We start from the raw sequence: 26,527 nt of genomic DNA on the forward strand, positions 1-26,527 counted from the left end.
AACTAATAAATAAGCCCATTATATTCTTAATGCTATATGGAATATATAAACTGGCCGAATTCTCAACATTGCCTTTAGCTTATACAGAAACTTTGAAAAATCCACCTTAAAGCAGCCTAAACTGGTCAAGCTGGTTTAAAATGTGTTTTTTACACTTTCAGCTGGTCAACCATCTGTTCACCAGCTGACCAGCCTATATAGCCGGCTAGTCCACCAGTTAGACTACCAGCATACTCTACCAGCTTAATCAGCTTTGTCCAGCTTTGACCAGCCACAGACCAGCTATGACTAACTAGAAGCGTTGAAAACTATCTTAAAATCATAGCTGGTTTTAAGTGGAATTTTCGGCAGGGTTGGCAACAGCAATAGCTCAGCAGTAGAAAAAACGTGTGAACACCCATAGTTTTGTGTGATTTAAACTTTTAAAATGTCTGTTTCAGTTTACATTTAATTCATAATCTAAGGAATACGTCAAATGGTATACATCAGCCTGTGCTTTCATGAAATGTTCCCTTTTAAAATGTAAAAAGATATCTTTGTCCGGTTGTGTTTTCTATTTCTTTATTACTGAGTTTAACTATCTTATCAAACAATTCAATGTTTGCTTCTAACTACGGATTTTGAAGAAGCTTATTCTTACTGGCTCACATTTATCATTGGATTTTTCAAGATTCATTGAGAACAGAACTAAAAGAAAAATTATATCATGCAGTCATGGATATTTACAAAATTGTGGCTGCTCAATACACAGAAAACATCAGTTTTTCTAAGAATTTGTATGAAGTTATACTTTTGTGATAAAATACGTTTTAGTAACAATTTACAATAAGGTCACATGAATTGGCATTAACAAATATAGTTGTTCACTGCTAATTACTGAAAAATCTGTACAGCTTTGTTAATGCATTTGCACATCAGTAATTCATGTTAACAACTAAATTAATTAATGGCAATTCATATTTAGATTTTAAAAAAACAGTTAATGTATTTATTAATGGTTAAACAATTATAAGTTTACCCTATGTTTTGGTCATGCATAAATAATCATGCAACTAATACATTAGTTAATACACTCACCGGCCACTTTATTAGGTACTTGGGGGCGTACTTGGCAGTCGGAGGGCTGCCAGTTTGATCCCCGCCCTGGGCATGTCGAAGTGTCCCTGAGCAAGACACCTAACCCCTAGGTGCTCCCAACAAGCTGATTGGTACTTTGCATGGCAGCCTTTTACCGTTGGTGTGTGAGTGTGTGAATGGATGAATGAGAGGCATTAATTGTTAAGCGCTTTGGATAAAAGTGCTATATAAATGCAGTCCATTTACCATTTACTTGCTAGTACTGGGTGTGGTCATCTGCTGCTGTAGCCCATCTGCTTCAAGGTTCGACGTGTTGTGTATTCAGAGATGCTCTTCTGCATACCTCGGTTGTAACGAGTGGTTATTTGAGTTACTATTGCTTTTCTATCAGCATGAACCAGTCTGGCCATTCTCCTCTGACCTCTGCCATCAACAAGGCATTTTCACCCAGAGAACTGCCACTCACTGGAAATGTTCTCTTTTTCAGACCATTCTCTGTAAACCCTAGAGATGGTTGTGTGTGAAAATCCCAGCAGTTTCTGAAATACTCAAACCAGCCCGTCTGGCACCAACAACCATGCCACGTTCAAAGTCACTTAAATCACCTTTCTTCCCCATTCTGATGCTTGGTTTGAACTTCAGCAGATCGTCTTGACCATGTCTACATGCCTAAATGCATTGAGTTGCTGCCATGTGATTGGCTGATTAGATATTTGCTTTAACATGCAGTTGAACAGGTGTACCTCATAAAGTGGCCGGTGAGTGTATATTTGTTAACAATTGACTAAAGTTAATGGTCAGTTAATGTATTTGTACATCATTAATTCATGTTAAAAGCAGCATTAGTTAATGCCAATTCATGTGACCTTATTGAAAAGTGTTACCTGCATTTCTTTTGAATTGCATGCATTAGCCATAGACTCAAGCAGGTTGCCCATAAAGGTTGATTCGTCTCCGTAATAAGTTGTCTTTAAATTATGGACTTCATAGAAAGATGTTTCTGTCGCTGAATACAGTCAACAGAGGCTATAAAACGAGCAGTTATAATTTCTTACCAGGTTTTTGATATATAGCAGTCAAAACTGAAACTAAAATGCCTCCAAAAACTAGGGGATGTAGTGAATACTCAGGAAGTTGTGGTTGCAATGCTGAAATAGCACTGTTTGCCTGTGCAGTCAATTGCCATAGCAACCAGGTTATGCCATTTAGAGACTCTGAGGTTGCTAACCACTGTTAACTCCACCCTTCTCCTTTCAAGCTACATTCTGAAGAAATCAACACAAGTACCAGGAAGTCAATGCAAAATGCAAAAAAAGCTGTTATACCATTCTCTGCTCACAAATGGTTTGAATTACACATTCAATAATTTGCTTATTGAATTATTTTCCTTGTTCTATTTTTCAGGTACAGATACACAAAATGGTGAGTCATTTTATTTTAAAAAATCATTTCATTCTGTGATTGCAAGACATGACTACTTACAATAACTACTGTTTTGTGTATAACTGCAAGCTTTTATTTAAATACAGATACAAATATCAGTTGTAATATTAACACGTATGTACTTTCACAACGTTCGCTGTTTTGGTTTCTCCAGCCTCAAATGGAACCCAACCTACATCCGGAGATAACAATAACCCACCCAAAGGTAAAACACTTAGACAGTATGTGTACGAGGACTATGTGATATTATATTATTGTTGTATTGTGATTCTGTGTTCTGACGACTGGAGTTCAATCCTTTTGTTGTGAGTTTTTAATAAAATGTATGATGGTGGTGATGCTTTTGGAGCTGACTGATATCGTTATGTTGCACAGCCTCTTCTCCACCCACCTCACATCCACTCACCACTTATATTCCACTCAACCGTACCACTGTCACGCACGCAACAGGTAATGTCTTCTCATGTGACTTATTAGAAGAAACTGTGGAGGATATTAATGTCTCGTGTCGGTGTAATTAAGTTAAGATATTTTGGAATTAGTATTTAACAGAGTATAATCGATTGAAGTTTAAACTACTTATTTAAATTTTCTCTTTTTTTGTTTTTTTATTCAGGCGCACAAAAAATAAGTCATTCTGTTTCAAAAAATCATTATTATCCCATGATTGCAAGACATAGCTACTTACAATAACTACTGTTTTGTGTATAACTGCAAGGTTTAATTTAAATACAGACAGCAAAAATCAATTATAACATTAACACGTATTTCTCCTTGGTTGACTAATGTTCTAAAGTCTGACGCTGATGCCAGTTCAGTTAACTAATGATCTGAAGTCTGAAGCTGACCCCAGTTTAGTTGACTAATGACTTATTAAAATTTTTCATAACAAAGACAGTGGGATGATCGAAAATGCTGCCCCTGTCATTGTTAGAATAAATATAGTTTTCATTATTCCTGAACCTGAGAGTTGTGGACAGTACATTGTTTTCATTAAATCACTTGGTTGTTGTTAGCCAATGAGGATATTCATCTCAAATTAAAATAATTGACCAATTATCACATTCTGCTGTGCTCACTCTTACAACTTTCGCTGTTTTGGTTTCTCCAGACCCAAATGGACCCACACCTACATCCGGAGATACCAATAACCCACCCAAAGGTAAAACACTTCAACTTTATGTGCACGAGGACTACGTGATATTATATTATTGTTGTATTGTGATGCTGTGTTCTGACGACTGGAGTTCTATCCTTTTGTTGTAAGTTTTTAATAAAATGTATGATGGTGGTGATGCTTTTGGAGCTGACTGATATGGTTATGTTGCACAGCCTCTTCTCCACCCACCTCACATCCACTCACCACTTCTATTCCACTCAACCGTACCACTGTCACGCACGCAACAGGTAATGTCTTATCATGTGACATGTAAGAAGAAACTGTGGAGGATATTAATGTCTCGTGCCGGTGTAATTAAGTTAAGATATTTTGGAATTAGTATTTAACAGAGTATAATGGATTGAAGTTTAAACTGCTTATTTAAATTTTTTTTGTTTTTTTTGTTTTTCAGACGCACAAAAAATAAGTCATTCTGTTTCAAAAATTCATTTTTATTCCATGATTGCAAGACATAGCTACTTACAATAACTACTGTTTTGTGTATAACTGCAAGGTTTAATTTAAATACAAACAGCAAAAATCAATTATAACATTAACACGTATTTCTCCTTGGTTGACTAATGTTCTAAAGTCTGACGCTGACGCCAGTTCAGTTAACTAATGGTCTGAAGTCTGAAGCTGACCATAGTTCACTTAACTAATGATTTGAAAGCTGAAGCTGACCCCAGTTCAGTTAACTAATGATCTAAAGCCTGAGCTGACCCCCAGTTTGGTTAACTAATGATCTAAAGTCTGAAGCTGACCCCAGTTCAGTTAACTAATGATCTAAAATCTGAAGCTGACCCCAGTTCAGTTAACTAATTATCTAAATTCTGAAACTGACCACAGTTCACTTACCTAATGATCTGAAGTCTGAAGCTGACCCCAGTTTAGTTGACTAATGACTTATTAAAATTTTTCATAACAAAGACAATGGGATGATAGAAAATGCTGCCCCTGTCATTGTTAGAATAAATATAGTTTTCATTATTCCTGAACCTGAGAGTTGTGGACAGTACATTGTTTTCATTAAATCACTTGGTTGTTGTTAGCCAATGAGGATATTCATCTCAAATTAAAATAATTGACCAATTATCACATTCTGCTGTGCTCACTCTCACAACTTTCACTGTTTTGGTTTCTCCAGACCCAAATGGACCCACACCTCCATCCGGAGATACCAATAACCCACCCAAAGGTAAAACACTTCAACTTTATGTGCACGAGGACTACGTGATATTATATTATTGTTGTATTGTGATGCTGTGTGCTGACGGCTGGAGTTCTATCCTTTTGTTGTGAGTTTTTAATAAAATGTATGATAGTGGTGATGCTTTTGGAGCTGACTAATATGGTTATGTTGCACAGCCTCTTCTCCACCCACCTCACATCCACTCACCACTTCTATTCCACTCAACCGTACCACTGTCACGCACGCAACAGGTAATGTCTTCTCATGTGACTTATTAGAAGAAACTGTGGAGGATATTAATGTCTCGTGCCGGTGTAATTAAGTTAAGATATTTTGGAATTAGTATTTAACAGAGTATAATGGATTGAAGTTTAAACTACTTATTTAAATTTTTTCTTTTTATGTTTTCTTTTTCAGACGCACAAAAAATAAGTCATTCTGTTTCAAAAATTCATTATTATTCCATGATTGCAAGACATAGCTACTTACAATAACTACTGTTTTGTGTATAACTGCAAGGTTTAATTTAAATACAGACAGCAAAAATCAATTATAACATTAACACATATTTCTCCTTGGTTGTTAGTTACTGCACATATAGAATACAACTTGATCAGGTCTTCAGTGATCACAGACAGCTACTGCATGTTTCCTATCATTCGGCGCAAGTGTAATGGATAAAATAATTTTATCAGGATCATGAACAATTGTATAGGAAACTGCAACTGTTTTTGGCCTCCACACCCTGCAAAATGGATACTGTACATACATTGATTATTAGGAGAAAAAAAGGAAAGTGCAATTTTTGAGTAACCATATTGGGCTCCAGCAATTGTAGTTTGTCTTTCTAGTTGAAATCAATGTGGTATTTTTAAGTAAAGTGCGTAGTTTGTTTCTAATGCTCTTACTTTCATGGAAAAACGTAAACTCCATGTAATGGCAATTTGAAAACTGACTTACCTCCAGCCACCTTCACCTCTCTTATCCCTAAACACTGCAAACTGCTCCCAATGGAAGTAGTATTTTTTCATCAAATCAACTTTGAGCTGTCCTTTGAGCTGCCATTAACTGTGAACGCACCAAGAGAAAAGCAATGCAACTGTATTCTTCTCATAAAGTTGACTTCAACAGCAGCTTAACTACTCCTGATCATGTCCAAAGCTTTAACTTTTTTGATTTGCACTCGTTCAAGAAACTGCTGCAACCACTGTGAATACAGGTAGATACAGTTTCATTTGCACGATTTTCCATGAAACCATTCCATTCGGACAGTACGTTTACTGCAGCAGTTCAGTGACCTAATGATCTAAAGTCTGAAGCTGACCGCAGTTCAGTTAACTAATGATCTAAAGTCTGAAGCTGACCATAGTTCACTTAAGTAATGGTCTAAAATCTGAAGCTCACCCCAGTTTTGTTGACTAATGATCTAAAGTTTGAAGCTGACCACAATTCACTTAAGTAATGATCTAAAGCCTGAGCTGACCCCAGTTTGGTTAATTAGTCATCTAATATCTGAAGCTGACCCCAGATCAGTTAATTAATTATTTGAAGTCTGAAGCTGACCCCAGTTCATTTAACTAATAATCTAAAGTCTGATGCTGACCCAAGTTCAGTTAACTAATGATCTAATGTCTGAAGCTGACCCCAGTTGAGTTAACTAATGATCTAAAATCTGAAGCTGACCCCAGTTCAGTTAACTAATTATCTAAAGTCTGAAACTGACCACTGTTCACTTACCTAATGATCTGAAGTCTGAAGCTGACCATAGTTCACTTAACTAATGATTTGAAAGCTGAAGCTGACCCCAGTTCAGTTAATTAATGATCTAAAGCCTGAGCTGACCACAGTTCACTTACCTAATGATCTGAAGCTGACCCCAGTTTAGTTGACTAATGATTTATTAAAATCTTTCATAACAAAGACAGTGGGATAATAGAAAATGCTGCCCCTGTCATTGTTAGAATAAATATAGTTTTCATTATTCCTGAACCTGAGAGTTGTGGACAGTATATTATTTATTTTCATTATATCACTTTGCTTTTGGAGCTGACTGATATTTTGGAATTAGTATTTAACAGAGTATAATGGATTGAAGTTTAAATTGCTTATTCAAAAAAAAAATTTTTCAGATGCACAAGAATTAAATCATTCTGGTTCAAAAACTTCATTTTTATCCCATGATTGCAAGACATAGCTACTTTCACCAACTACTGTTTTGTGTATAACTGCAAGTTTTTAAAAAAAAAATACAGACAGCAAATATCAGTTCTATCATTAATACATATTTCTCCCTGGTTGTCAGTTAATGCACATATAGAATACTACTTGATCATATCTTCAGTTAACACAGAGCTACTGCTCTGTCATTCATGGATAAAATAGTTTTTCAGGATCATGAATACTTGTGTAGACAACTGGAAAAATTTTGGCCTCTACAGCTTGCAAAATGGATACTGTACATGCATTGATTATTTGAAAAAAAAGGGGGAAACATTTGTCATATTTAAGTAAGCCATATTGGGCTGCTGCCATTGTAGTCTGTGTTGCTTTTGCAGTTTGTTTCCAATACTCTAATGCTCACCCATGTGCCAGGTAATTATATGAGGAAATTATGGAGGTTATTAATGTCTAGTGGCAGTACGATTACATTCAAATATATGAATATATTCAAAAACAGGACAAAACGAAGGGCAAAGAAGCTTGTGTTCCTTTATATTTTAGCACTGTATCTACGACCACTGTATCATATTACAACAACTCAGAATGAGCAGCTTAGTGAGCATTTATTAGATAACAGGTGGCTTGATTTTTTCACACCTAGCATCCTGTATCGTAATGTACACCATATAATGCTCTTTTTTTGTGACATCATGTAACTTTCAGACAATCAATCATCTCCACTTGCATCCACCACTGCAACTCTTACCCCCACACCAGTCACTCGCTCCAACAGTACAGGTAATGTCCTTTTGCCCTTACATCCAAATTCATGTTGTACTGTAGCTGCTCCATCGAATTAGAACCTGTGAAAAATACATTGGCAGAACCTCTGCTTCATGTTTAATGTGTATTCACCATTTTCAGGACTGGAAAACTCTGACAACTCCAGCTACTCAAATGCAAGCACCTCTCACCCTGCAAGCACCACGCCTTCCAAACCTGCACTCAGGCCATCTACCACACCTGCTAGTTCAGCTACAGGTTGGCCATGTCTCCGTAGGGTTTATCACTTTCAGCCTTGGGATGAATTTGTCGATTTGTTTTAAAATTGCTCTAACTGCTGCTGGATGGCTCATCCTGTTAAGGTACTGTCTGTATGGATGAGCCCCATGATCTGGTATGCAATCCAGACCATTCGATTTCTGACTGTGGCTGGCAGCCTGGAGAGGTGCCGAGTAACTGGCCTTAGTGTCACCGTGGAATCGGTGGGTGCCAGTCAACCGGTGTGACAGCACCTCATCACTTGCCCGAGACCCCCAGTACTCAACTGGGTGCCCATTGTTCGCCTGTTAAGCTCCTCTCACTCGTATGCATGTGCCCAACTTCTAACACTGGTTTTATGAAAAGTGGCAGCTGACATCGCATACTATGGAGGAGAGCACAAGCTTGCCTTTTCTTCGCCGAATCAACAGCAGAGGCCAATGCAACGAGTGCTGATGATGAATAATGATTGGGCGGGCCAAATGGGGAAAAAAGGGGGGAAAGCATTAAAAGACTGTTCTAACTGTTTTATTTCCTTTCATCCACTCCAGCTCCTAGTCCATCACCCACTGGCTGTGGTGAGTAAAAATAAAACACAGGTTTGAGATGGTGATGATAATATCACTAGGTCCATGAGTCCATGAGAACTGTAAAACATATATTTTAGTCCTTATCATCAAGGCATCAATGTAGACACTATATACAGTAATCAGCGGTAAATGATAGAACATGATCAATTATGCAATTAAGAGTCAGATAAAAAAATATCTTTACATCTTACATGAATAAACCAGGGGTGTCCAGTTTTAACCTGATCAAAATGGGTCCAGGGTCAGCATGGGTGCAGGTTTTTGTCACACTAAAAAACCTGATTCAAATCAAAGATCATGATTTGTTCTTTTGTTCAATTACATGTAATAGTGCTGGGCTAGAAAAAAGCTGCACCCAAACTGGTCCAGGATAAGATGTGCCAACTTAATGATTAGTTGAGATGATTAGGGAATCACAATGTGTTGATTGCTTAAGAAGTGGTTTAAAATGTTCTTTGTCATCCTCTTGGAATTAAATGTATCATACTACCAACACTGATCATAGCAGAAGTATCTGCTGTGTAATTCTATGGTGTGTAGTTTGCATGTTCTTTGGCTTTACAGTTAGACCCTTTGACTTACACATCACCTGTTCCAGCAAAATAAATAAATATGGCTACCTTACTTTGCCCTTAGGATTCTTCTTCCAGTTGTAGAATATTCCTGTTTATTACTGGACTGTCTGTATTGAAGATGATTCATTGAGCATGTTTGCTTTTTTGTTTTATGACGGACCATTTACAGGTACAGTGGACACTTGAAACAATGATTAATGCATTTCCTTACAGGATACAAAATTAAAAAAATACCATTTGGATTTGAAATCCTCACTGGTGCCAGTGGATCATATACAATAGAGTATCAGGATGATCAAAACAGGTCCACGAATGTGACGTTCAATGGTTCATCTCACAAAATAATGAAGCTTTGCTATAACTACACTGCCATAAAAGTACTTGATGGAACATCATCCTGCAGTCTCACAGGAGACAATATCTTTTCTTACAATGATTCTGGTAAGTCAAGGAGACTTTCACCAAACACTGAGAGTGGCCTAAATTAATAATTTAATAATGCTCATTTGTTAATGTAATTTGTTAGTATCACCTCCTTTCGATATGGATAGAATATTCTGGTTTCCCTAACAAGAAAATATAATGGGAGTAACTGTGAGCTCTAAACAAAAAATTATTTAACAAATTCATTTTTTGGTGATTGTTGCAAAAGGTATAAACCAGGAATTTCCCTATCTAATCTGTCTTTTAAATTATGCAGCTATAGATCTTAGATGGCAATAATTAATATATGTTGCATATTGCATTGGTTTCCCAAGGTCTCCTCAAGATAGAATTCAACTCTTCAATAAGGAAGGTGTGCCATAATGCAATTTGGAACACCAGTGACGTAACATTTAAAGTTAATAACGTGTCTGTGAAAGACAGCTGCCGTAGGATTGAACAAACCGAGTTTTGCTCCAATGTGACAGCCACAATAACCTCAGCTGAGTGTCAGTTCAGCAAAACAGAAACAATTGAAATAATCCCAAGTATGTCCATTTTTCTTATCTGTTACACATGTATCATAATAAACGATACAAAAGTTGTTGAATTTTATCATCAAATCTTAGATTCTTTTTAAGAATATTATCATATCATATTTCCTGCTTTTGAAAAGTGTTTTTCTTTGTATCTGTTTAATCTTCTCATAACTTGTATCTGTCTTTACAGCATTAAAGGATATTCAGCTCAAACAAAGCGGAACTTGGCCAGTAGACATAATAGAGGCAATCCAATTACAGTGCATAGAAGTTGTGAATTACACTTGTAATGGAACAGGTAGGTCTAAAGTTTTACCATATTACATGATTTTTCATATACTTGCTCCTTGTTTACCTAGGTTATTAGTTTTTGTTCATCACCTTCATCACCTATTTAAATGTAATACAACAAATGTGATAATAATATCCCAAAAATACACATCCAGTACTAATAAACACAGTATTAGGATAGGTTTTCTTCAGAATGAAAATGAATAGCCATTTATTCTGTTGACTTCCTTGGCATAATGCATATTTTAATCAGTGCTAATAATGTGTTTGAAAATAATTATGAAAATGAATTTGCTTTTTCTCAGTACGACTTCAAGACCTAAAACCTTTTCAGAAGTACTCATGCAGTGGAGAGGTACTGTACAAAAACAAGACCATTCCGTCCCCAAACACAAAAGAGCTAACCATTGACACAAATTGCGGTAAGTAGATCTATATTGAAATGTATTTGTTGTGAGCTTTCTCATGTGACATTTAAAATCAACGTGTTTACTACAACACATTTACTAAAACTGTTAATGTAACCTTGATAAACTACTAATTTGATTTAAATGTAACTATGTATTTGTAGTCAAAGTGTGGATTATGTGAAATATGTTTCATTTTCCAAACCCAGCATTTTTAATCGTTAACAGCCTCGTTTCACGTCTGGCACTCTGATAATTCATAATTCATTGATACTGTTGGATCAAACTTTATCAAAGTGTTCAACTCACAACCAGATGAAAATTAAGAAATGTATTAAGTTAAAACAAATATGTATGTCTAATCTAAAGACAAGGTTCAACAACCTTTAAAAAATTAACTAAGGTTACAGACATGGACAAGGTTACAGACGTGAATTAAATAAGATACTAAACCACAGCGTGTTTGTCCCAAAGTAATCCAAGGATGTGCCAGAACCAAAATGCAAAAACCAATAGACAGCAGAATATTTTTAAAAAATCTAGGGATGAAATATACAATGCTAGACTTTGATGCAGGACTCAGATGCCCACTTCTGACTAACAGACACAAACGTCTTGCCAGGTTGCCCAAACTGACTGCTAACTAATAGAAATCCACATATTTTATCTAGTGAAAGAGAGGAGGGGGAGGGCAATGGACACCCCCTCTGGGACACACACACACACTCACACACACACGCAGACCCACACTCACACACAGACACACACAAGGGGTATCCGTATATATTTGGTCATATAGTGTACATTATTTAATTTATTTTCTTTTGTTGCCATTTGCTGCTATTCTGCTACAGCTACTACAGTACCATCACCATTTTTCCACTATAACTAAGTGTATTATCATTGTCTTTCAGATGTACGCATAATGCTGACTGGAAAAACTATCACCAATACTTCTGCGCATTTTAAATGGAATGTCCACAGCTCTGAATGCCCAAAACTGACAGGACAGGAATACAAAATACAGGAATACAAAAACGAATGTGAATATGTTTGTGCATATAACACAACACCAACGAATGGTAAGGGGGAAATGAAGATTCACTAAAAACCACCCATTTATGATTTTCTTTTTTATGGTTAAAAAGGTTTTAAGTAAGTGTATTTGTTCTATTTTGTCTTTTTTATTTTATTTTATTTGACCTTTATTTAACCAGGTAAAATCAGTTGAGAACCAATTCCCATTTACAATGATGACCTGGCCAAGAGGTGTCATTTTTATATGATGAGTGCAAATAAATCAAATCAAATCAAAAGGTCCATATTTAAAGTGTGTGTAAAGAGTGTGTAGGACTTCTAAATGCAGCTTTTTCAGTAAATCTGCTACAGCTTGCTGTTCTTTGGCTTGCTGAAAAGACAAGGCTTGAGAAAACAGGATGAAATGGTACAGAAAATTACTGATAGTATCTCACTAAATTACCATGTTTTTCTTTTTTCTTAATTTTCTATTTATGTTCTGTTTTCTCAGAAAATAAGTATCAATCAGTCGAAAACAAATCGCCTGAATGTGCATTAACCAATCTAATGCCTTTCACGAAGTACAATTTCGTTTTGAAACTTCGATGCTATGGAAACGATGTTAAAGGAAGCAAACTCGAAAGGGCGCATATGACAGAACCTGGGAGTAAGTTGTAATCTCATATCAGCAATCAATCAATATTAAACAGGCACCTAAGCATGTACAGTACATATCCAGTAAAAATAGATTGTATATGTATATATGCTTGTATATCCATGAATGTAACATTGGCTTATCTTTCTTTTGCAAAGAAAAAGACCATTCTGTATAAGAGTTTACATAATTTTTCTACGAAAGGTGAAGTTTTTCATTGGGATTACAAGATTAGAAATTAGTCACGTCTTAATGCACTTCATACAGCATTTCTATTCATTTAAGTTTGGAATTGATGCACTATGATTAAACATGTATCAAAGTAATTTGTCAGTAGTATGGTAAACTTTCAAAAATGGACAGACAGACAGAGGTAAAAGATAGACAGATGTAAACTCTGGTAAACTGGATGGTAGTCTGTTAAAGAATATTCCTAATTTCACTAAATGAGTTCAGGAAATTATGCTATCATTACTGCAGAAGAAATCTGCTTGTGAAAACTGATATGTGAATATGAGGCCACCCTATTTTTTATATGGCCATCAATATTTTACTTTTAATGAAGAAATTTGCTCTAATTGATATTAACAGCAAAAACATATTTTTCAGGCCACAGAACTAAAGTGATATCCCTTCCACACATTCTGTTTATAGATTATTATATAGTAAAACTATATATAATACAGTGTAAATCCATGAATATGAGTCAATTTACACTAAATGGCTAATTTATGTTGTGCTGAATTGTCACTTTTTTCTAGCATTACCTATGTTGACAATGTGATATTAAACCATGAATGTGCATGTCTGTATACTCATGCATTGTTTCCCTTTTAATTTCATTTGTTCATTTTCCTGCCTTATTACACCTGTACTTTTGTTCCTGACAGAACCAAATGGAACAATGAAGGTTGATAGAATAGAACCCACATCTTCGAACAGTTTCAAGATTCAAGACTGTTCATTTAATGGCCATCGCAATGGACCACTTGAAACATACATTGCGAATATAATAAACCAACCGGACCGGGTACAAAATAAAACGACATGTGAATTTGAATTTAAGGACCTCTCATATTTAACTACGTATAAATTCACGGTATGTGCATTTTTACACACAATTTCCCTCCTTAAATGTTTGGATGTAAGAATCATTGAGCCTCATGTACCGTGCATGTGTATGGAGGCTTCATAAAGGGCTATATTTTAATGTACAGTACTACTTAAATTAAATTGTCATTTACCCTATAATGCTAATATACCAGATACTTGACAACAACTGGCCTTGTTCCTTGTACCATAATGTGACTCTTAATTGCTCATAATATATACATGTATTATGCAGTTTGTGAGTTGTGAATTTTAAATGTAATTTTATTGGTAAAAGTGCTAGAACTCATCATTGAGTGTAACTTTGAACTGCTTTCTTTTTTTACTGTTAACTATTTAAAAGATCAGGCTGGGAGTATGTAACTAATGAGTTAACAGATATAGATTGAGATATTTCCATAGAAAATGGTATTAGATACTACAACTTTAACATGTGAAACTGATTATTGTAAAAAAAATGTTTTTTTGTTTTTGAAAACAAATGTGTGTGTTTGTGTGTGTGTGTACACATACTTGCATGCATGTATGCATGCATGTGTGCATGCTGCATGTGTTAAGGTTCTTAAGGTTCTTTGAATACTAAGTATTCTTAATTTGAACTATTGTCAGTCTTCCATCCAACACAGAATCTCCAAGGTAGCTGTGAGTAAAGGTTACCATCTAAATTAATTGAACATGTTAAATGAGAATGTGATATGATAAAATATAGGCAAACAGAGTTCAGCTAATTAAGCTTGCTACTAAATTACCCAATCAATTATTAAAGTCATCATTCTTGCAAAACATTTTGTCACATGACATTATTGTTATCTAAATATGCCTTAATAGCTTTATTTATTCCAGATTTTTTTTAAAATTCACACTGCATTGTTATTTTAATATAAATGTGCTGCGTACCTTACACCCTGTTCCGTGTTGCCTTTTATTTTCCAGGTTCAATTTTACAATGGAGAGTTTTTGTCCAGCCCATCTGTGCCAGTATCCCGTTCAACTGGTTGTAAGCATTCATTATCAGTTCCTTTTTATTGAAATCCTTGTGTCCTTTTTAGGGCATCCATATACAAATGTATGTATGCATGTATGTATGTAGGTATGAGCATATACACACCACACACACACACACACACACACAGTTGCAAGAAAACATTTGTGAACCCTTTGGAATTGGATTTGAGCCTGGACTTCTGCATTAACTACTCATTAAATGTGGTCCAATCTTCATTTAAGTTACAATAATAGACAAACACATTCTTAAACTAATAGCACGCAATCAACTGCACTTTTCATGTCTGCGGTTTTGGTGCTGGTGAGCAATGCTTTTTCCCTCAAAACATAGTGTTGTGTATTTTTGCAAAAAAGTTTTGTCTTAGCCATCGATAGAACATTGTCCCAGAAGTGTTGAAGAACATTCTGGTGATCTTTTGCAAACTTGAGATGTGCAGCAATTTTTTTTTGGATAGCAGCGGTTTCCTCCATGGTGTCGTCCCATGAATACCATTCTTGTTTAGTGTTTTTCTTATTGTGAACACATGAACAGAGACTTTAGCAAGTTCAAGAGATTTCTGCAGGTCCTTTGCTGTTACCCTAGGGTTTAAAAAAACTATTTTACCTCCTTCAGCATTGCATGCTGAGCTCTTGCCACTCTTGCTCTTTGCAGGATGCCCACTCCCAGGGAGATTAGCAACAGTACCCAATTTCCTCCATTTGTTGACTTGTCTTATTGTGGATTGATAAACACCCAGGCCTTTAGTAATACTTTTGTAGCCTTTTCCAGCTTTATGCATCTCTACAATTCTTCTTCTACTCTTCTCTGAAAATTGTTTTGATCAAGGCATGGTTCGCATGAACATATGTTTCTTGAGAAGAGCAGACTCTATCCCTAACCAAACTTTGAGGCTGTAATGCTAGATATGTTTGACGCTGCTGGCCATCAGCGTAGTGGTAGTACATAGTAAAAAAAAAACGAGGCCTTTCTGGAGTTAAAACACTACAGACACACGTCGTTGGCTAATGACACACCCAGCACTGGCTTGTGTGGCTCTGAGAAATATGACCTGCCCCCCAACGAGTGTTTCAAGCAACTTTTCAGTATAGCAAGTGATGCTGTGTCTCCCATCACAGACTGCTCCCAGCTCATGTGCAGGAGCTTGTCTTTACAAAATACAACTTGGGGAAGCAAAGTTGTATGAGTAAAGCATAATTGCTGAAGATGTATTCCACTCATGGAAACCTTTCAGTTTTTTTCTTTAATTTACCTAAGCTTTTGCAAGTCAAACATAAAAAATATTAACAAACAAAAACAACAACACACTATAGCCGTACATTCTGTAGTTTAAAAAAAATTAATTGGGGGTTCATTGCATACAGTAGTTCATAATGAAGATGAGGAACAATCTGTTTTATTATGAAAGCATTTTTGAGTTCATAATTGACTTCAGTGTCCCTCAGGTAGGGGTGGTGGTGGGGTTCATGCAAGTCATACTATGCAGTTCAGAGTAAGACTGACTTACTATGTTTTCATTTATAAAAACATGTTGCCAACGTTTGAAACTTGATTTGACTGTTTGTTTGCCTCAGTGTTATAAAAACCTGTAACGCTATATAACATATAGGCCATTGTTTGTTAAATATACCTTTAAAAAGAAAATCACCTGTTGTTAAACTGGGTTATTATTCATTATTCATTTCATTGCAAAATCTTGACTTTATTGCCTTGATAACTCAATGGCTGTGCCAGTGATTACAATGGTAAAAATCTGGAATTTTTGCCATTTGATACAGCTTCCATGTTGAACTCCACCTACTTCCGGTTTTGTCCGAATAATAAATACAAATACAAATAATTTTGTTGGTTGAACAAATACAGATACAAATACCTTCATCCCTTTAGAACAATTCTGAATTTAATCATAGACAATTTTGGAGATGACATCAATGACATCATTTAAAAAGTATTTAATTTTTGTTCTTTGTGCAAAATCATTAGCTACTGTAGTTGCAGATCTAAGGCGAAAAATATGGATGAAGAAGACTATAAAGAGTTGTCTCTTAGTCTCTTGCAAAACCTGATCACCAGCAGGTTTACAAAGTATGGAACATTTGTATCCTGTAGGTGGGGTTTAACTACAGGCAAGCATTGTAAGAAAATAATGATCAATTGCACTGTTAAAAATTATACACCATATAAACTCAATAAAATAATGGCAACAGATTAGAAGTAATATTATTGATTAAAGCATGCTGCAATTGGGATTAGCATGGGACAATGCAAATGAGTTTGAGAGCATGCTGCAATCAATACTAAGGCAATTTTGTCTTGATCTTGATCTAAATTTGGGAAATACAGAAAGTCTGGGAAAAAATCCTGTGCTTGTCTCCAAGTTGCAAGGCACATTGCAATTGTCTCATTAATTTTAACATGAAAAATATTTCTTTTTTGATTTTTCAGACAATGAAAAAGCCCTGATTGGATTCCTGGCATTCCTCATTGTTGTCATGGCTTGCGCCCTTCTGTTTGTTCTACATAAAATCTATTTACTTCGGAAGAGAGACTCACAGTATGTTTCATTGCATCCTACTTACAGCAAATTAATGTTGACTGTGGTTTTTCAGCATTTGTTTCCCAAAATGAATGATTCCGCATGCATTCAATGCACTTAATGTACAGCATGTGCATTAAGCCAGGTGCTCGCTGGTTTGTAGTATACCATCTGCCATGGCTGATTCTATAAATGATTTCTTAGAGGTGCAACATATGTCTCCTTTAGCCCTTCAAACTGTACCTTTGGGCCTGATTTCTTTTATATGACAAAACTGTATTTTGTCTTACTGAACATAATTTAGAAAAATATTTACCTAATTTATTTAATTTAATTAAAAGGATCGTCCTATCAGCAATTGCTCCAATGCACTGTTATTTTGTTGATTGTCTTACAGCAACTTTGATGAGCAGACAGAGCTGATCCAGATAAGTACGTTTCGCCGTCGTTTCTCTCACACTTAACCCTGTGCAATTGTACATTGTGGAGCCTGTGTCTGATGAGCTCTGGCCTTCTGCAGATGACGATGAGACCCTGATGAACATTGAGCCAATCACAGCGGAGCTCCTCCTGGAAACCTACAAGAGGAAGATTGCAGACGAAGGACGCCTTTTCCTGGCTGAATTCCAGGTAAGCAGTGGAGGTGCTTTCCGATTTACATTGCAGGAATTCAGGTTATCTGCGCTTTTCAATTCCAGCCCATTATCACATAGACATATTAGTACCTATTTTATGTCACAATAACATAAATAAATTGCTTGTTACATTATCTTTATACTTGTATGTGACTCTAGATCCATTCAGAACACAATAAATAACACGTTTCCTGTACATTGTTTACTGTATTGTAACTTTTGTTTCATCTCTATTTAATTTGTTTCATGATATTAATACTACTTTTAAGTGAGGTTATAAACCCTTGTTAACAGAAAGAAATGTATTACTGGCATAGTGGTAGTGCGACCTGCCGAGTTATAGATCACATAAAAAATATATTGTAACCCTCAATAACTTGTCACATAGTTTTGCATGCGTTTGCTGCCCACCTTCATCCTAAATTGCTGTTTTTGACGGGTTGATTGAAATATTGCAATAGGAAGAGTGTTGGGTCACAACTCGTTTGCGTTGTCACTTTCAGTTGTCTTCTGTGCTCTGTATACTCTACATGATTAGTAACACAAAGTGGTGTCTGTACTTTATCAGAGCATTCCGAGAGTTTACAGCAAATGCTCAATCAAAGAAGCCAGAAAACAGTGCAATCAGACCAAGAACCGCTACGTTGACATCCTACCATGTGAGTACAGCATTTCCCACCACAATTATCACATGCCATCTCATTGTAAGCGTATTGACATAGTATCATAATTATTTAACAGTAGAATCTTAAATCCAACCCAGAACCAGAACCTTTATCTCCTTACGAACACAAAACATTAACAATACTTGAACTAATTTCTTTGGCAGATGATTTTAATCGGGTTCAACTGTCCTCAGTGAGTGGAGTAGCAGGTTCCGACTACATTAATGCAAGCTTCATAGACGTAAGAAAGCTTTTTAATATCAAGTATTTCCATTTTTAAATGTGTATTGACTTTATGTATGTCTTAAGTGATGTTAATACACTTCAACGCATGTCCATCTCAATGTCACAATAAAGATTCTTGACAAATGAAAGCATTCTAAAAGCGGCCAGAGATTTCATACGTTACTACTTGAGCTTTTATTTCCACACAGGGTTACAAAGAGGCTAAGAAGTACATTGCAGCCCAAGGTAAAGCATTGCACCTTTAGTATTATCAAGCTACTCTTTTACTCTTAGTTTTGTTTGGGTCAGGAAATAAATGCAGAGTCAGCATATTTCATCTGATGGTGTAATACTTCATACATTCTGAATTTTTCCAGGGCCCAAGGATGAGACGGTGGTTGATTTCTGGAGAATGATTTGGGAGCAACAGTCCTCTATAATAGTAATGGTGACCCGATGTGAGGAAGGAAACAGGGTAAGCAGGGAATAAATAAAAAAGATAACATACTACACTTTGTAGCACTAGGCTACAGACTAGATTCAATCCACCTACACTATGATATACATTGCAGCTCACAATTACTGCATTGTTGTACAGAACAGAGCATATTCATTCAATAGACCATATTTATACTATATCCCTATTCATCAATCCAGTCCCCATACCACACTCAACAGTTTTTGCTATATTATGATTGCATACAACCACATTGTGGAATGTACAAAATATAAAATATTCATCCAGCTACTTTAGTACTACATTGTAAAGTGCAGACTATATACAATCCAATCATAATGTACAAAGTACAAAGCAGATTCCTTACAAGCACACATTATGTCCAATATGAATTCTATAGCATTGCCCTGTGAAGCTAACTTTATACTGAATTTTAGGGTTCTGTTATTTGTATTCAAAGCAAGTAAATATTGCACAACCACTTGTTTAATACTCTACGTAGAGTGTTAAACTCTACGTGTTCACTAGTGCGTACAGTTGTATACCATTATATGGACACTCAGTAATTTGGTGGTATGGTTTTTTTTTCACTAAAGAACAAATGCGCTCAGTACTGGCCATCCATGGATAGAGAGACTGAAATTTATGAAGACTTTGTTGTGAAGATCAATGGAGAAGACTGCTGCCCTGATTACATTATTCGGCATCTCACAATCATGAATGTGAGTTGTTTTTTTTCATTCCTGAATTGCTTTTCCAGTTATTTTTATGGGAGTATGTTTAATATCTTAAGGTTATTGGCATTGCACCAATGATAGGAGTCAATTTGTTGGGCCCACCGATGTTAAGTGTCCTATAAATTGTGTGCCGTTATTTCAGACTGTAATTATGACGAAATAACTTTTCTGTCTCGATCTCTCTGTGAATAGAAGAAGGAAAAGAGTGCAGAGAGAGAGGTGACCCACATCCAGTTCACCAGCTGGCCTGACCACGGGGTCCCAGGAGAGCCCCACCTTCTGCTCAAACTGCGACGTCGAGTCAATGCTTTCAAGAACTTCTTCAGTGGACCAATTGTGGTGCATTGCAGGTTAGCTCCTGTGCTAAAATGAAGGATTTAAATATAGCCCCGCCTAAAAAAGATGCTTGAGATGACAACCGTGACAAAATGAAGCCCATCTTTACTTTTACATTGAAGAGGGCTCTGGCTGCATGCCATTTCTGCATGGTACCCTTCATCAAGGTGAATTTCCTTACAGCAGGCCTGATATAAGAGGTAGACAAGAATAGTGTCAAAACCATTGAAACTGAAGCAGTATTAGTGAGATTTCTTGGTGTCTGATGGAATTCCCCTCTCCTCAGCTGTTTGGTTTGTCTGGAGTCCGTTGAGGGGCCTCAGTATGTGAGTGGCCCTGATCTAGGGTTAAATCACATATTTCAGGCTGAGGACATGAGAATGAGGTCATAGGTTTGTGGTGTTGTTTGTGTTTTTGGTTGCGGCTGCTTGTGTGAATGTGTTTGCCTCTCTCCATAGTGCTGGAGTGGGCCGCACCGGCACGTACTTCAGCATCGACGCCATGATGGAGGGTCTAGAGGCAGAGGGCAGGGTGGACATTTACGGATACGTGGTCAAGCTCCGTCGCCAGCGGTGCCTCATGGTCCAAGTCGAGGTAACCGCAGGCAGCCTAGCATGTTGACCATGAGTGTGTTAACACGGTAAATGATTGCGATACCTTATGCGCAATGCTACACAGGCCAACTTATCTCGGTTTTTGCTCTGACAGGCTCAGTACATCTTGATCCACCAGGCGCTCATTGAGTTTAACCAGTTTGGGGAGACGGAGATCTCCCTCTCAGAGTTCCACTCCTGTCTCACCGCCCTACGACAGAAGGACAGTCCGTCTGACCCCACCCTTCTGGAGGCAGAGTTCCAGGTTAGCCCCCACAATGCAACACTTGATTCACAAGTGTGTCGAGTACAGTATAAGGAACGGCCATTTAATCACCACACTGCATATTTCTGAGGCCAAACATGGAAAATAGATAGGACAGCACATTATAAGTGGGTAATTCTTTATTTCCTTATTGGCTGGTTTGTGCATCACTGGCTGTGAAGAAACAGTAAGTAAGAGAGAGCAGAGATTCTAATATTCCAGTTGGAGAGAATTGTAAAATACAGAAACAGACAGACAGTTACAGTAGTAATGCACTCAGACAGCCTGCAAGTCTTCTTCTGAAAATTAATATTGTAAGAATTTGCTCGCATTTTAACTTCTGTACACAAAAAAAAAAGATTTTGAAATTTGTCACAAGCGATTCAAATCATTAAATTCAAACTAACATTAATATGAATGTCTGCAGGACTGCTCTTAATTTTATTTTTGTTTAACCTTTGTTTTTTTACATCATTCAGAGGCTACCAAAGTACAAAAACTGGAGGACATTCAATACAGGAACCAATGAAGAAAACAAGAAGAAAAATCGTTATTCTTCTATTATTCCATGTAAGCCTCAATGTGTATACACAATGGAGTCCTTTGCTACTGCTTAGTGCATTGCTCACAGAGATCAGTCTTACCAGTCTTTAACATTTTTAATTACTGGAAATATCCCAACACAGATGATTACAACCGGGTGTTGGTAAAACTTGAGGAGGACAACAGTCAAGACAGTGAACAGGATGAGGATGAAGAATATTCCTCCGATGAGGATGATGAAGATTCCACAAAGTACATCAATGCTTCCTACATTGATGTATGTCATCCCCGAATTTTACATGTTAACGTAAAACTTCTTTTCAGAAACAGAGATACAGAAAACAATCACAGAAAACTTGGTAAAATAAATAAATGAATGTAAGTTAAACTGTAAACTAAGTAACAGTAAGGGTGCATGTGCTTCAAACATAAATAATAAATGCCAGTCCCAGAGTAGAGGAAGTAATGTCATATATATATATATATATATAGTGCGCTCCATAATGTTTGGGACCAGTACACAATTTTAGATTTTTTTATACATTTCGGTTTCACCATGTAGGAATCATACCGTAACAGTTTTTATACATAGTCTCACCACATATGAATCGTTCATAGTCTAAAATTGTACAGAGCCAAATCAAGAAATAATATATCTTTGTCCCAAACATTATGGAGCTCACTGTATAAGCACTTTTTTTCCTAATAGGGCTACTGGGGTCAGAGAAGTCTGATTGCTGCTCAGGGACCACTTTCAGATACCATCACAGACTTCTGGAAAATGATATTCCAGAAGAAAGTCAAGATCATAATCATGCTCTCTGAGTGCATGGAGGGAGGAAAGGTGGGTCATCACCAATCACCAGCCAGCTCCACAAATCACAAGCTGCAGAATAGCCAGTAACACTGAATTAATATACGCTTGTAATTCACAGGAGTTCTGCTCACCATACTGGGGAGACGAGATTAAGCTGTTTGATGACATCGAGGTGCATGTCACAAGCTGTGAAAGTACTCCAGCATGCACCATCCGCTCTGTTGAGATACGCCACACCAAGGTACGAGGCTCTGTTTGAAATAAAGTAATGTCTACCTTATGCTGTTGTACTGCACAGCTTGTTTCAGCTTAGTTTGAGAACTGACTGGTTGTACAACTCCGCAATGCAGCATACTGCAAATTCAAAACAAATATGTTTTATGTTTGATGCTATATGTATTCTGATCCCCAGTGAAAGACTTCAGACAAATAAATGTTTTAATTTAATAATAAAAAATAAAGAATACATAATAATAATATACATTGTTTTAATTGTATATTGTATGTTTTCATTGTTTCAAAACATGAATCTATATATCTGGCACCTTAAGAATTTTACTTTTCACTCTTTTTAAAAGAGCAGAGCACATGAATGCTAACCCAGCAATTAGCTCACTTATGCACCATTGATTAAAAAAACACATCAGTGCTCTATAACCTTGTGCCCCTGCAGAGGAAAGAGAGTCGCAAAGTGTACCAGTACCACTACCAGAAATGGGCTGAGCAGGACCTCCCGGAGAACCCCCTGGACCTGGTGGACATAATAAAAAATGTCAAGCAGAAATGTGGCTATGGCAATAGAAGGCCTGAGACGACTGCGCCACTTGTAGTACACTGCAAGTGAGTTATTATCCAAAGCCAGTTTACTGCTTGATTCAAACAAATACTGCATAACCTGGAGACTGAGAAATCATATATGAACCCAGTTGGAAAAATCTTCACTTTGTGCATTGTATTCATGTTTTGTATTGCATCGTAATAAGTGGCAGCGAAGCTATTAGTATGTAGTATGTGTAGTGTATAAGTGGCAGTGTAGTATAATGGTTAAGGAACAGGGGTTGCTACCTAAAGGTTGTGGGGTTGATTCCCATTCCCATAATTCCCATAGGAATAGGAAACAGCTGTTGTACATTTGAGCCCAGCTGTAGAAATCTAAATAAATGTAAATGTATATAAAAATCTTGGGTGTATAATTACTCTGGGCAAGAGTGTCTGCCAAATGTCATTAATGCCATATTCATGTTTAGTTGGGGAAAAAAACAGGGTTTTAAATGTTACACTTTTTGTTGTCTTATGCATCAAGCAAACTCAGAATATAAAAAAATACATTTCTTCACCTCCTCGCTAGTGACGGGTCGTCGCGGACGGGCATCTTCTGCGCGCTGTGGAACATTCTGGATAGTATGGAAACAGAGAAACTGGTCGACGTGTTCCAGGTGGCCAAGGCTCTGCGCAAGGAGAGGCCGGGGATGATCCCCAGCTTTGTAAGTGCAGATAGAACATATAGCTAGAGGCCTGCTACATACTCACCACATTCATTTGGCTTGTATATTTATTTAGTGACGCGTAACATGTAAGCATAGGGATCGATCAATGTAAGAAAAATATCAAACATTGGAAAATACCGCACATGCTAATCTATATTTGAAAACATACTGTGCATAACTTAAAAATGAATAAAATGGGTGCGTAGTGTTCTTTACGTTGAGTGTGCTCTGTCGTGGCACTTCCCTGTTTTCAGGAGCATTACCAGTTCCTGTATGATGTGGTGGAGAGGGCGTACCCCGCTCAGAATGGGGAAGTGAAGCCGAGCCCTGCCTCGGGAGCCGACTCTGTAGAGATGGTGGACGAGAAGACGGTCACTGCGGCGACAGACAGCGGGCAGCCCGAGGCCCACACTGCCAACGACGTCCAGCTGGGGGGCGGAGGTGCAGAGGAGAAGATGGAGCCCGCCCAAGCTGCCAAAGAGGACGCCACAGAACCCAGCATCTCCACTGAGAAAGCGCCCGAGGAGAGCGCCTCGAACGGTCCCTCGGGTTTAGTTGAGATCTGAAAGGTTTCCCTGTGCGTGTGTGTGCGTGTGTTTTGATTGTTTCAGTGGGGCAGCATTCTAATGTACATGAAATATGTATATGTTTTATATGTTTCAATTTTTAGAACTGTTTTCTGCAATTAAAAAAAAATTAATGAATGTAAATGGTATGCAAGAGCAAGTTTTCTTATCAATGATGACAAAATGATGGCAAAGTTCAAAGAAGTACTTTTTGTAAACATACTCAACAATGGCTATTGTAATAACAACAAAATTATGAAATATAATGATGTTATGTAGTCTAATTTGGTATAGAAATATGTCATTTTATGTATATTGCTTTTATAAAATGTGGGTAAAAGTTAAAAAAACTACCATGATATTATCAAACTATTTCTTTTGTATTTTCATAGGGCTTATAAATGTATGGCTGTGTTTAGAAAAATTGTTTAAAAAATGAAGCTTTATGTTCCTCTATGTATTTGTATGTTAATATGTTAATATTAGCATATATAATATATATTTTGCCATTTGTGTCAACATGTCATTCCTTGTGTTTGGAAAGTACTTTTTCAAGGAATAATAAATGCTTTTATTGTTATATTCACATTTTGTTAAACTGTGTTTGACTTCACCTCTTTCCTGACATTACCTTCATACACACACACACACACACACACAATATCCCCCATTATGACTCAAGCTTAGCTTGGTTGTACAACAAAAACAGGAGGTACAGTACAGTGACCACTCAGCCACAAAGACCACTTACAGCAAGGTGGAGGTACTGCAATGGAAGAGTACCTTGCGGTTCACATCTCAGACCAGCAGGTGGAGATAGGAGAGTTCTTTCCCTGACCTGCTTTTCTGAGCAGCTTATAAAAACCTGGCAGACAGACCCACGGTGCACAGACACAATGCAGTGGTAAAGACACCTGTCTCTCTCTTTATCTGATCCACCCAGAATGCATTTTACATGCACAAAAGTGTATGTAAGCAAGTCAACTGTGTGGGTAGGGGCTACTTCCTGCACACCTGCAGGGTCACGACCACAGTCATGAATGAGACCATCATGGTCTGTCAATCAAACAGTACCATGGCAACAAACAGCAGGTACCTGGTGAAGGGATCACAATTCCACTCTGTTGAATTAAGAATGTCATCGCCTCCTTTTTATGGTTTGCATTACTCATGCATATATATCATTTTGTTACAGTACTACAGCGGATGATTACCGGCCAAACATGTACTACAAATGCAATGTTTACAGACATGTAGATATGATAATTATCTACGTTATCTACTGATAATTTTGTTCAACTTATTCCACGCATCAACAGAAGCTTGTCAGTTTATCAGTTTTGGGGTGGTACAGTGGTGCAATCGGTAGCACTGTCGCCTCAAAGCAAGAAGGTCTAAATCCTGGCCTAGGCCTTTCTGTGTGGTGTTTGCATGTTCTCTGCGTGGGTTTCCTCCGGGTACTCCGGTTGTCTCATAGACACTCATGTGGGCTGTTTGGAGACTCTAAATTGCCCACAGGTACCTGTATGACTGTGTGAGTGAATGGTGTGTATGCCTTGCGATAGATTGGGGGTGTTCAGGGGGTGTTCCTGCCTTTCACAGGTATAGGTCCTGGATGGATGGATGGATGGACATCAGTTTGATTAAATGACTGATTGATTAACCAGTTGATCGGTAAATGAGCACAATCTGCAAAGTATGGTTGGTTAGATTATAATGTTTTGCTAGGTTAAAAATGTGCAATTTTTTGTAAAAGTGTACCAACATACACACGTCTGGGTTCTTTTCTGCATAATTTAATCAAAGACAGTTTACCATTCAACAGGTATAATCATTTTCTCACTTTCCTGTGTAATTAGGTTGTACAGCTAAATGTTTATGCTGCCAAAGTCAATCAAAGGTATGCAAATAAGTCATGCATGATAAATTAATCAACTTGACTATAGCAACACTTGTAGAATTTTGAAAATCTGTAAACATATA

General features: G+C 37.0%; 1 protein-coding gene and 1 long non-coding RNA gene across 30 annotated transcripts in view; one reads left to right on the forward strand and one right to left on the reverse strand.

Moving 5' to 3' along the window:
- ptprc (protein tyrosine phosphatase receptor type C) overlaps positions 1-25,130 on the forward strand; it is a 73,348-nt gene extending 48,218 nt beyond the window's left edge. For 3 of the 29 annotated variants that reach the window (XM_035415637.1, XM_035415640.1, XM_035415639.1), the window contains 35 exons: positions 2,488-2,499; positions 2,896-2,970; positions 3,623-3,682; positions 3,853-3,927; positions 4,827-4,877; positions 5,048-5,122; positions 7,755-7,829; positions 7,956-8,072; positions 8,624-8,650; positions 9,451-9,678; positions 9,996-10,208; positions 10,390-10,497; positions 10,796-10,912; positions 11,812-11,979; positions 12,426-12,581; positions 13,460-13,668; positions 14,613-14,676; positions 17,128-17,236; positions 17,616-17,650; positions 17,739-17,848; positions 18,422-18,512; positions 18,683-18,759; positions 18,953-18,989; positions 19,121-19,218; positions 19,797-19,922; positions 20,130-20,287; positions 20,732-20,867; positions 20,982-21,131; positions 21,611-21,701; positions 21,818-21,951; positions 22,384-22,518; positions 22,610-22,732; positions 23,165-23,331; positions 23,840-23,975; positions 24,233-25,130. In XM_035415637.1, the coding sequence (XP_035271528.1) occupies positions 2,488-2,499; positions 2,896-2,970; positions 3,623-3,682; positions 3,853-3,927; positions 4,827-4,877; positions 5,048-5,122; positions 7,755-7,829; positions 7,956-8,072; positions 8,624-8,650; positions 9,451-9,678; positions 9,996-10,208; positions 10,390-10,497; positions 10,796-10,912; positions 11,812-11,979; positions 12,426-12,581; positions 13,460-13,668; positions 14,613-14,676; positions 17,128-17,236; positions 17,616-17,650; positions 17,739-17,848; positions 18,422-18,512; positions 18,683-18,759; positions 18,953-18,989; positions 19,121-19,218; positions 19,797-19,922; positions 20,130-20,287; positions 20,732-20,867; positions 20,982-21,131; positions 21,611-21,701; positions 21,818-21,951; positions 22,384-22,518; positions 22,610-22,732; positions 23,165-23,331; positions 23,840-23,975; positions 24,233-24,544 (4,055 nt within the window). In that variant the 3' untranslated portion in view covers positions 24,545-25,130. Of the gene's footprint in view, positions 1-2,481; positions 2,500-2,674; positions 2,726-2,895; positions 2,971-3,622; positions 3,683-3,852; positions 3,928-4,826; positions 4,878-5,047; positions 5,123-7,754; positions 7,830-7,955; positions 8,073-8,623; positions 8,651-9,450; positions 9,679-9,995; positions 10,209-10,389; positions 10,498-10,795; positions 10,913-11,811; positions 11,980-12,425; positions 12,582-13,459; positions 13,669-14,612; positions 14,677-17,127; positions 17,237-17,615; positions 17,651-17,738; positions 17,849-18,421; positions 18,513-18,682; positions 18,760-18,952; positions 18,990-19,120; positions 19,219-19,796; positions 19,923-20,129; positions 20,288-20,731; positions 20,868-20,981; positions 21,132-21,610; positions 21,702-21,817; positions 21,952-22,383; positions 22,519-22,609; positions 22,733-23,164; positions 23,332-23,839; positions 23,976-24,232 lie in introns of all 29 variants that reach the window. The other 26 variants (XM_035415641.1, XM_035415642.1, XM_035415647.1 and 23 more) reach the window with 23 other exon arrangements.
- Positions 12,090-12,400, reverse strand: LOC118226216. The gene is made up of 2 exons (XR_004764990.1): positions 12,316-12,400; positions 12,090-12,155 (listed from the first exon to the last, which is right to left on the reverse strand). It is a non-coding gene; the product is annotated as an uncharacterized LOC118226216 (long non-coding RNA).
- Positions 25,131-26,527: the final 1,397 nt, after the last annotated feature.

The sequence above is a fragment of the Anguilla anguilla genome, chromosome 4 (assembly GCF_013347855.1).
Source record: "Anguilla anguilla isolate fAngAng1 chromosome 4, fAngAng1.pri, whole genome shotgun sequence".
Taxonomy (NCBI): Eukaryota; Metazoa; Chordata; class Actinopteri; order Anguilliformes; family Anguillidae; genus Anguilla; species Anguilla anguilla.